This window comes from Panthera tigris, chromosome A2, assembly GCF_018350195.1.
Source record: "Panthera tigris isolate Pti1 chromosome A2, P.tigris_Pti1_mat1.1, whole genome shotgun sequence".
Lineage (NCBI taxonomy): Eukaryota > Metazoa > Chordata > Mammalia > Carnivora > Felidae > Panthera > Panthera tigris.
Genome location: NC_056661.1, coordinates 11,810,363 through 11,821,642, shown reverse-complemented (window position 1 = coordinate 11,821,642; position 11,280 = coordinate 11,810,363). Strand labels below are relative to the sequence as shown.

Genomic DNA, 11,280 nt, shown 5'->3' with positions numbered 1-11,280 from the left:
TCAAAGAGGCTTAGCCAAGTGGTTTCCTCTAAGAAGTTTCCTGAGGGCACCCTTCAGATCGCGGTTCCGAAGGCTGTAGATGAAGGGGTTCAGCATGGGGGTGACCATGGTGTACATCACTGTGGCTACCATGTCCCTCTGGGTGGTGTGTGTGGATGCAGGGTTGAAGTAGACCCCAATAATAGTCCCATAGAAGAGCGAGATGACACAAAGGTGAGAGCTGCAGGTAGAGAAAGCTTTCCACTTCCCCTGGGCTGAGGGCACCTTCCACACAGCCACAGCAATAGGTGTATAAGAGGCCATGATACACACAAAAGACATCAGAACCACCGAACCCCCAAGGACCAGCATCAACATCTCATTGACCTGCGTGTTGGAGCAGGAAAGCTTGATCAAGGCATTAATGTCACAGAAAAAGTGTGGGATCCTATTGGTGCAAAAGGACAAGCGGGTCATCAGGATGGTATGGACCATGGAGATGAGGTTTGCTGAGGTCCAGGGCACGGTCACTAGCAAGGCACAACGAAGGACATTCATGATCGTCATGTAGCGCAGCGGGCAGCAGATGGCCAGGTAGCGGTCGTAAGCCATGACTGAGAGAAGGATGCTTTCCGCTGCCCCAAAGGCAATGAAGAAATACATCTGGGCCAGGCAAGCCTGGGGGGAGATGGTGCTGTGTCTGCACAGATAGTTCACCAGCATCTTGGGGACGGTGGTGGAGGTAAAACAGATGTCCAGAAGAGACAAGTTGCTGAGGAAGAAGTACATGGGGCTGTGGAGGTGAGGGTCCAAGAGGATGGCCAGGATGGTGAGCAGATTCCCCGTGCATCCGATCAGATACAGGCTGCAGGACATACCAATGAGCACCTGCTGCTGTAGAGGCTGCTCGGAGAGGCCGAGGAGGATGAATTCGAAGACTCGGGTCTGATTCTCCATATCCGGGCAGTTCTGAGGCCAGAAACAAGGGCGTCAACAGTGAGTGGACTCTGAAGGAAGAAATGGATCATCGCCTTACTGTCCTTCCCACCCAGGCTTCAGGGTTCCTCTCACTAACCTCTCTGAGCCTGTTTCCTCATCTGCTTAAGGAACTAATAATTCTAACCTCTTAGGATCATTACAAGGATTAAGTGAGAAAACTGTGTACAAGGGCCTTAAATCCATACCTAACATGTAATGTGGACAGTTATTTTTATTACTGGGAGTTTCCAGTGATGCTATCAAGATAAAGAGTGATATATGTTAATTAGCTTGATCGTGGTGACTATTTCACAGTTAGGCACATATCAAAGTATCAAGTTGTATACCCTAATTATATACATTTTTACCTGCCAATTATGACTCACGAAAGATAGGGGGAAGAAATAAACCAAATAAATAGCCTAAATAAAATACTATTTCCAAGACTTGTTTTAAAAAATAATAAAAATAAGGGCGCCTGGTCACTTGGACATCCAACTCTTGACTTCGGTTCAGGTCATGATCTCACAGTTCATGGGTTCGAGCCCTGTGTCGGGGTCTGCGCATGGAGCCTGCTTGGGATTCTTCCTCTCTTCCTCTCTCTGCCCCTCCCCAGCTCATGCTCTCTCTGTCTCTCTCAATATAAATAAATAGACTTAAAAAAATTAAAATGAAAATATTTTTTTCTTTTTTATTTTTTCATTCATTTTTAATATATTTTCAATTGTGATTAAGGGCATCAATTCTGAAGGCAGACAGCCTGGGGTTAAATCTTAGCTCTGCCTCTTACCAGCTGTGGGAGTTAGGCAAGTTACTTAACTTCTCTGTGCCTTAGTTTTCTCATCTTTAAAATGAGGCTAATAATAATACCTGCTCCACATAGTTGTGAAGATGTGGTGGGTGAATACAGAAAATGCTGAACCTCATGAATTTTAAGACCTTTTAGTGGCTGAGAGCAAGGGTTCCGACAGACCCTGTTTGAATACCATCTCTGACACTCATTGGCTGGGTTAGCCAGTGACAGACACTCCCACAGCCTCAGTTTCTTGGGAGGAGTAAATGAAACAATTAGGGTGGAGCTCTACAGAAGCTTCTTTTAAAGGCACCCTCTAAAATGTTACAAAGGACACGTATCTTTTCCATCAGTCTCGTTGTCAGGCTATAAGAGCATGCGCAGATTAATTATATCTTGGTGCAGGTTATTTCCAAAGGGAGCTAATTTCATTCATTTTATGCTTCTTAGCATCAGTGTTGGAGACAGACAATCTTTATTTGCCCACAAATTCTGGCCCCATGTCCCAGGCACTGCTTGTGTTACCCGGACCCTGGGCAGCCCACTGACTCTAAGTCCACCTAGGCTAAGGTACACTCCAGCAACATACACACCCAAATCTTGGTGGCTGACAGCACTGAAAGCTTATTTCCCTCTCAGGCTGCAAGCCCATCATAGGTTGCTATGGCTGTGCTTCGTGATGAATTCAGTCCAGAACTCGGGCAGAGAGACAAACCTCTGTGTCTGGGGCACTGCCAGTTATCACAGCAATGGAAAAAGTGAAGGGTAGGCTGGCTCCAAAGAGCTTTTACCAGGGAACAGCCTTCTCTCACCTCCACCCACATTTCAGTGGCCAAGCCTGGTGTTAAGGGGGTGGGGTGGCAGAAATCTCACCCTGGGAGCAACATTACACATTTGTGAACGACTGAACGACAATAGACTCTCCAAAGCTATCCAGTCATCTTTATCCACGGAAGGCTGAGAAAAAGAGTGAATATCTGGGTTGGCTGGTTTTTTGGGGTTTTTTTTGTTTTTGTTTTTGTTTTTGTTTTTTGTATCTATGGACTCCCCCATGCTGAGAACTCAGCAGTGCTGTTCACCCTGCAATCCACATACCATATGGCAAGGCATGTTCAGGGTACATCTGAGGTATGAAAATATTTATTTTGGGGTTTTGTTCTTTAAGTTTATTTATGTATTTTGAGAGGGAGAGCACCCAGGAGGGGCAGACAGAAAGAGAACTGCAAGCAGGCTCCACTCTGTTAGCGCAGAGCCCAACACGGGGCTTGAACTCTCAAACTGTGAACTCATGACCTGAGCCGAAACCAAGAATCAGATGGTTGACCAACGGAGCCACCCACCCAGGCACCCCAGAAAATGTTTATATTACAGGTGGCAGGTGTCTTAGTGTGGGGGCATGGGGTGGTGGGGGTGGGGGGGCAGAGGGCGGTCTCAATTGTCTTCCATACTTACACTTTTTATTCAATGGATTAAATTCATTCTGAATTTCTGACTCAGCATGCACCTCTTTTCCAATTCCTGCTTGATTATCCTGCTGTTTCCTGGACATCACTCCCAGACACTGCCCCCACCCCAGGCAATCCCGTCTCACGAGGTCTGAAATGGGATCCCCCTGCCAAAGCCGCTGAAGTTGGCCCTGGGAGTCTTGCACTGTGGCATTCCGTGGGGTGCCCAACCTGGACAACCAAGTCAAGCACTGGGCACTGCCCGCCACTCCTGTCCTGCCTCTCACATCCCAGTGATTCCGAATTTGTGGACTTTTAAACATCATCTTAATCTCTCGGACAGAAGCAGGAAGTTCATTCCCAGCGCGAGTTCACTACAGACTCCCAGGTGGGTGATCTATCATCCCCTGGTCTCCCCATGGCCACTCTCGCCTCCCACAGCCCTGCAGCCAGTGAGCCTGTGGAAATGCAGACCCAGGTCCAATCCAACTTCACAGCTCAAGCCCAGGGATTCTCATCCTGGAGTCTGCACACATTTGGGGCCAGATCATTTTTTGTGGTGGGGACCGCCTTGTGTATATTTGCAGGATATTGAGCGACACCCCTGGTCAGTAGCACCCCCTCCACTCCAGCTGCAACAAGAAGAAACATCTCAAGGCCCCTTGGGAAGGGATTGAAATTGCCCTCCATTGAGGACCGCTGAACTAGGTTGAAACCCCTGCTCTCTCCTCCCCCAGCACCTGCCCAAACTGACTAACTTTGAGCAGGACAATGATGCTTATTTGATGCAAATCCACAGTTGAGCTAACCCACTTGACATGTAGCACCCCCACTGAACCCTCCACAAGTGCACGGGGCAGGCAGCTGAGGCTCCACACCTCACTTCTGCATGGAGTTAGAATTCAGCCTGAGCTCTGGCTCTGGTGCCCACTCTCTTGACCAGTTCAAACACCCTGTCCACCCACGAGGCTATGACACCAGGCACTCTAAAGTTTTGGTGGGGAACACTGAGCAGGCAGCTCCCCGACCTTTGAGGAGAAGTTCCAGGGAGAAAGTTGAGACCTGAGACCATGCCTCTACAGCTTGTCTTCTTGACACACTTACTTGACCAGTGGCTGCTGTACCTCTGGCAGATCCCAGGACCTCTCAGCCCATGGGTGTTGTGTTTCCAGGGGGGAGGGGCCACTGCTGCCTCCACATTGTCTTCTGACTGTAGAGGAGGAGCATGTTTTCTCTGGGAGCCAAAGCAGGGGCACCACCAACAGGTTTATACCAGACTTTCTGACCTCCTGAAGCATGATCCCCAGAGAATCTTGTTAGAGGGAATAAAATTAGCTCATCCTCCCTAGCGTGCCTCTGAGTCTAGAGAGCGTGCCTCTGTGGGAAAATAGTTGGTCCCAAGAATAGTGGCTTTTTTCAGATTCATCCCTCTTGGTTGACAGAGGAAGGTGTGGTACTCAATGTTTTCCATGATGAAACTTTTAAGTATCTTATTACCAATAATGGTTACAATGTATTAAGTATTTGTTATGTGGGTAGAGCCACACTACACATGCAATATCCTATCATTCCTGCTATAGTGAGTGCCTGTGTCTTCATGCATAGTCTCTAATTTTTCGCTTAAAGACATCGGGATGTCTATGGTTCTGAAGGTCACTTAATGTTTTTGTGCAATGGTGTGATATTTTCCAAATATTTCTTTGTCTATCGATTTGCTCTTGGCTCATAAAACACAATCTCTATACCGACTCTGAATGCAGAAAATTTGGCACACACTTCTAAATTCTAAAGGAGTGAGCAGCAGCCTTGGTGTCTCTGTGAAAACAAGGGTATCGTGTGTGAAAACTGGTGGTTTTGTATCTTCTTTCCCAAATTTTAATACTTTTGTTTCTTGGGGTTTTTTCTGGGTGGGGGGGGAGAGGTATAGTACTGCTTTGTCTAGGACCCCCAGGATAATGTTGAAGAGAAATCCATAACTATAGAAATCCATACATAGTTCCCAAGCTAAAATGGAATGTTCTCAATGCCACACTGTGAAATATGATATTTATAGTAGGACTTTACATAGATCTCACTTCTAGATTCAGACATTTCTGTTCTACCGCAAGTTTGCTGAGTTTCTTTCTGAATCATGTTTACCTTATACAAGTTACTATGAATTGCATTGACTAATTTAAAATTTTATGTGGAATGTTCCTGTAGGCACAAATTAGAATAAATGATGAACTCCTGTGTCTCAAGGTTTAATAATTATAAACACTCGACCAATTGAGTTTCTTACAATCTTCCCCCTTATTTGGTTTATCATTTTATTTTTTTTAATTTTTTGTAACATCTATTTATTTTTGAGACAGAAAGAGACAGAGCATGAATGGGGGAGGGGCAGAGAGAGAGGGAGACACAGAATCGGAAGCACGCTCCAGGCTCTGAGCCATTAGCCCAGAGCCCCACGCGGGGCTCGAACTCACGGACCGTGAGATCGTAACCTGAGCTGAAGTCAGATGCTTAACCGACTGAGCCACCCAGGCGCCCCTGGTTTATCATTTTAAAGAAAATCCCACAGAGTACACAAATGTATTATGTATTATGTATTATGTATTATGTATTATTATTATGTATTATGTATTATGTATATTATTATGTATATTATTATGTATTATGTATTATGTATTATGTATTATGTATTATGTATTATGTATTATTATGTATTATGTATGTATTACGTATTATGTATTATGTATTATGTATTACCCATGTATTATGTATTATGTATTACCCATGTACCCCTATGTATTACCCATGTTCGTGTTAGTATAGATTACTAACATATAGTGATATATCTCTATCTATCTATCTATCTATCTATCTATCTATTTATCTATTCATCCATCCACCATCTGTCTATGCCATGCCATTAGCACACCTAACAAATAAATAAAAATGCTTTAATGTTTCCTGATATATAATCCATACTCAAATATTGTGATTTTTTTCAAGCTTTTTCTAACAAAAATCCAAACATGGTATACACATTGAGTTACGTCGTTAAGACTCTTTTATTTTTTTATATGAGATTCAAATTTTATTTGTGTTTTTAATTAATGGGAAATTTATTGTCAAATTGGTTTCCATACTACACCCAGTGCTCATCCCAACAGGTGCCCTCCTCAATGCCCATCATCCACTTTCCCCTCCCTCCCACCCCCCATCAACTCTCAGTTTATTCTCAGTTAAGACTCTTTTATTTTATCTATTTATATTTTATTTTATCATATCTAATAATATGACATTTGCCTTTCTGTCATTTTTTTTTCAAAGCTAGATTATTTGTCTTGTAGAATGTCCTACACAATATATTTTGCTCATTGTTTCATCCTGGTGTTATTTTACATGTACCCCAACAAAATTTAGAAGTAAGGGAAAGAAAGGGAGACAACACTACCAAGAGGACTAGGGCTTTCAGGAGACCCCCTTTTCTGCAGCCAAGCTGGGGAATTGTTTTGAGGTCACACATCAAGACAATCTTTCCCAAGACTGAAGATAGAGGAAAGGGAGCATCTCAGCAGACCTGTGGCTTCTCACATATCCAATGATACCAATACGCATAGCATGTAGTAGAGGACCAAGAGCCAGAACCCACCAGGAAGGCACAGTCATAGTGAGAAGATCTGGTATCACGCCAGTTGCTGTGAAAACAAACACAAGGATCATCCCGGTCCCTTAACCACAGTGCTGGGCAAGCCACACTCAGCCATGCCCAGCTGGGCTCACCAACAAGATCCCAGAAGAGAATAAGGCTACTGGCAAAGGTCTTTCCTTGGGGATATGTGAGTAATCCTAAAAGTAAAATATCCTAACCATATATTACAGCACTGTGTTTACATGAAGGAAATATTTACATCGGGAGCTTTATCATTATCTGTTGTGTGGGGCCATCCTGGGCACTGTAGGACATTGAGTGGCATGGCTGGTCTCTACCCACTCTCCATTGTGACAACCAAAAATATTGCAGTGCCAGATGTCTCTAGGAAGAAATCACCACCTTTTGAGCACCACTGTTTTATAATAATCATCTGTTTCATAATAATAATCTTGAATTATACATGAAACAAATGAGGCCAAACCGGACAAATGACTTAACATCCCTGGATCTCTGAGATTAAGTTTGAGAATATGATGCATTTGAATGTCTGGTGTATAACAGGTGACAAGTCTGTGAAATGATCCCATACTCTCTTTCCTAAACATTTCTTGAAATGCTTATAACACTCACTCATTCATTCCAATATAGTTCATTGTGCACCTGCTGTGTACCAAGCCCTGTACTGGCAACTGGAGACACACCCATGTGTTGGAAGCCTGCTCTGCCCTAAAGTAGCAGCCTGTCGGATGGGCAAGACATACATAGGCAAAGGAAGATCATAATTAACACAGCTACAAAACTCTACATAGGGTATGACTGGGATATTAAGGGAGTTGGATTAATTCACGCTGGGCACAGGATGGGTTCTTCTACGAAGCTTGACACGAGCCAGTGAAAGATGTTCCAGATAGATGACACGGCAGGAACAAAAGCGTAAAGATAAGATACAAGACAATATCGAAAAAGATGAGTCATTTACCACATAGCTGTGACAAGGGGGTGGAGAGCCCTTGGGAGTGTAGGAGATACGGGTGTACAGATGAATTGGCACCCACTATGTGGGAACTGAAAGGTGCCATCTGAAGATTCTAGGTTATCCATGTGGCACTGAGGAATCGGGTGTTTCCAAAAAGCATATCAAGGGCGTGTTTTAGGAAGATGGCCCCTTGAACTTGACTAGAGCATGGGTTGATGAAGGTAAGACTAAGTACAGGATATACAGCAATTGTCCTGACCTGAGCTGAGGCAGAAGCAGTGGAAGTGAAAGAGAGCAGATGTACTCACGATGGTCCAGGAGGCTTAGCGTGTGGTTCTGGTCAAGTGTGTAGACACGAAAAAAAAGTCCAAAAACAGATGATGACCAGAATGTGAGGTCATTGAATCATTCGTGGAGGGGTTAGGACTGGATCCCCTGGGCAGTGATTCCTTGGGTGTGTTCTATAGGACACTAGAAGCTCCAGATATATCCAGATGAGCTGTGCCTCTCAATAAGCTTGGTACACCACACACTGTCTACTCCCTCCTTAGAGTGTACAATTCTCTTCAATGTATTAAAGGCACTGAGACTTCCTACAATAAAGAACTTCCTATTTAATGTTGTTTAATTATGGTTTTTACACACACACACACACACACACACACACACACACACACACACACCTGCAGCTAACAAAATAGCAATAAGCATGACAACCGGAAATATGACAGGAAGTTTGGTTCAGGCCAAAATCAGACCCTTGAGGCAATTTGAGAATCTGTGGGAAGATGTCTTCAAGATTCAATGGGACAGACAAGCTCAGGTGTTCTGAGTCCAACAGAGACACTCACAGGAAGGTAGGGACTGAGCCATCTTGCCACTTGTGAATGCCCTTTGGGTATTGTTTCCTGAGGCCAATCCAGTAGCCATTATTTTCCTTTGGACTCAGGAATTTCTGCATGAGAAGAAGGCAAAGTAAGTCAGGAAAGACTACATCCAGAGGTGAGAATGGCAGTGGAAGCAGTCCATGAAAGGGACTAAGACCTAGGGGACCCCATGGGAAAGGATGTCCTCCAATGTCGCCATTAAACACATTGGCTTAAAGCTCTAGGTAGATGACCATTTCCACCATTATTATGACCTGTGTAATTAGCAAATTATGGACACTTATGGTCCTCAGGCTTTTCATTTGTAAAATGGGGATAACAATGGCAGGTGCCTTCCAGGATTTTCTGAAACTTCAATGAGGGAAGAAGAGCCCAGTATGGCTCCTAGATGAGCACTGCCTGGTTAAAGGGTAGATAAGATTATTCAAGGGCATGGTTAACAGGGTGAGGAATCTGGACACTACTCCATAGAAAATGTTCTGGCAATCAGTTGGATTCCACTGACAAACATTGAGTCCACTGAACCATACTGAGTGTGTCCAATCTGGTTCCAGGCAGTATGGACTCAAGAATGAGTCAGAACCACCCCTAGCCAGGAAGTTCTCCATGTGCAAGGAGATGAACCAGGGATCTGGCAGCATAGTCCAGTATTAAGGAAGAGGGGGTGGGAAGGATGTTGAAGGACAAAGTTTGATCTGATGAAGAACAGGTAGGAGCTGTCCAGGTAGATAGAAGGAAGCATTCCAGACAGAAGGGCCACTATGAAGAATCATTCAGAAGCAGGACTGAATACTGGGCAACGCTGCATGCTGAAACAGCAGAAGGACATTATGAAGGACAGAATGCAGGATTTGCACTGGATTCTACAGGGAACAAGGACATGAGATTGCAATGACTTGACGGGTCTCCAGAGCACCCCTCCCTGCTTCTCACCTGCTCTGCTTGGCTGTTGATGATGACCAGGTGAGCACCCTTCTCTGTACAGTGATCCTTGGCTTTGAACCAGCTCAGTTCTTGTGTGGAAAATTGATAGCAGGAGCCCTGAAATGCCGTCCAGTTTTCATGGCAGGGCTCGCAGGAGGATTCTGGAGAAGGGGAGGGACATCAGCTCTGTTGAGACTACAGGCTGCACTGGCCTCCAGAGGTGAAATGATCCAAACCTGTTCATCTGTGCCTCTTTGCCAAAATGAGCACAGTAGCTTCCCATGTGTTCATGCAAGAGCCGGGCCTTGCCAGATGGCAGAGTGATACATGCAGGGGGCCTCACACTTTATGTTGACATCCACCTTGGCAGAGGATCGATTAAAACAACCCAACACCCGCTCGCGTGTTATAAGAACCACTACCATCAGCAGTGCTGAAGACAACAGCAGTCCTCTTCCAACTCCCAGTTCCCCCCACCGAGCCCACCCTGCCTCCTTACCGTTGCCTGCCCGCACAGCTTCCATTTGCCGGAACACCTCTCCCCACACGATGTCCCGCTCGTGCCCAGCATCTGCCAGACCCTGCACAACTAAGAGGCCCACAGAGAAAGGCGGATCAAGACCTGGTGGTGCGTGTGGGAAGGAAGCCCTCCGTTTCATTCAGCACTCACATTGGATGTCCATTTGCTTGAGGTCTTCCTGCATCTTGTTGGAGAACAGCAGTACTAGGAGAGACACGTGCTGATGTGCTCTAGACCTTTCAGCACCCGGTTCTTTTCCCACTCCCCAAACTGCAGGCTAAGACGAGGAGGGCAGGTTCCCTCTAAAATCGTGAAGTCCAGTGATGCAGTCCAGTCACCCCCTTACTGACCCATCTCTGCCCCAGCCCTGTAGGGCCTGCTTCTCAAGACTTGGTCCATGTGATTACCCATTTCCCACTGGCTCACCACCTTACCCTCAGCCAGGACCACACCTAGGATGAGGTCGAACAGAAGCAGCATCAGAGTCATTGCCAGGCAGAAAAACTTCCAGGGGTCATCCTGGGGCAGCCTTTGGTTCCTCTGTGCTGCGGGGAATGCGGCAAGTATGAGGCAGTGCACATGGTCTGCCAGGATCATGCCAGGAATGTGGAGGGATGAGGGATGGGCCTGAACCATGCCCTGGAGTGGAAAGCAAGGAGCAGTCGCTGGTACTGAGGGCACCTACTCCTGCCCTGGGCCTCTTGACTCACCCGGTTTCCCCCGGATGGGCGGATATTTTCCTTCCATGGTGTGAGGTCTTGTGCGTGTGTTCACCTGTGGCCGCAGCTCCTTCTGGTCTAGCTACCCACAGCCCTTCTGGTTATTGTTGAAGACACGCCCATCCTATACTAGGAAATGCCACCCCCCACGTAAACCATCAGATGTTTCCTTCCTGGCTCAGTAAGGCCCCCAAGGTCTCTAGATGGCTTATCACCAATTCACGCCACCGGGAGATGGCATTAGCATCTTGGAAAAGGTGTTCTGTCCCAAGTATTCTCTGCAGCTGTCATTTCTCTCTCGGTTCAGGGGACAGTAGCCACCCCAGAAGTCTGCTTCGAAGTTTGTGGTGCATTTGCACCTTTAGGCTTCTGGTTCCATTTGTTTCAAAAAATCCCCCATTTTCTCAGAGATAAAA

At 45.8% G+C, this 11,280-nt stretch overlaps 1 protein-coding gene across 1 annotated transcript; it reads right to left on the bottom strand.

Annotated features, from left to right (window-relative positions):
• LOC102972958 (olfactory receptor 24-like) lies at window positions 1–10,944 on the bottom strand. The gene is made up of 6 exons (XM_042977322.1): window positions 10,856–10,944; window positions 10,580–10,690; window positions 10,296–10,349; window positions 10,125–10,214; window positions 9,635–9,786; window positions 1–948 (listed from the first exon to the last, which is right to left on the bottom strand). The coding sequence occupies exons 1-6, from the start codon at window positions 10,890–10,892 to the stop codon at window positions 1–3; spliced, it is 1,392 nt and encodes a 463-aa protein (XP_042833256.1). The 5' UTR covers window positions 10,893–10,944.
• Window positions 10,945–11,280: the final 336 nt, after the last annotated feature.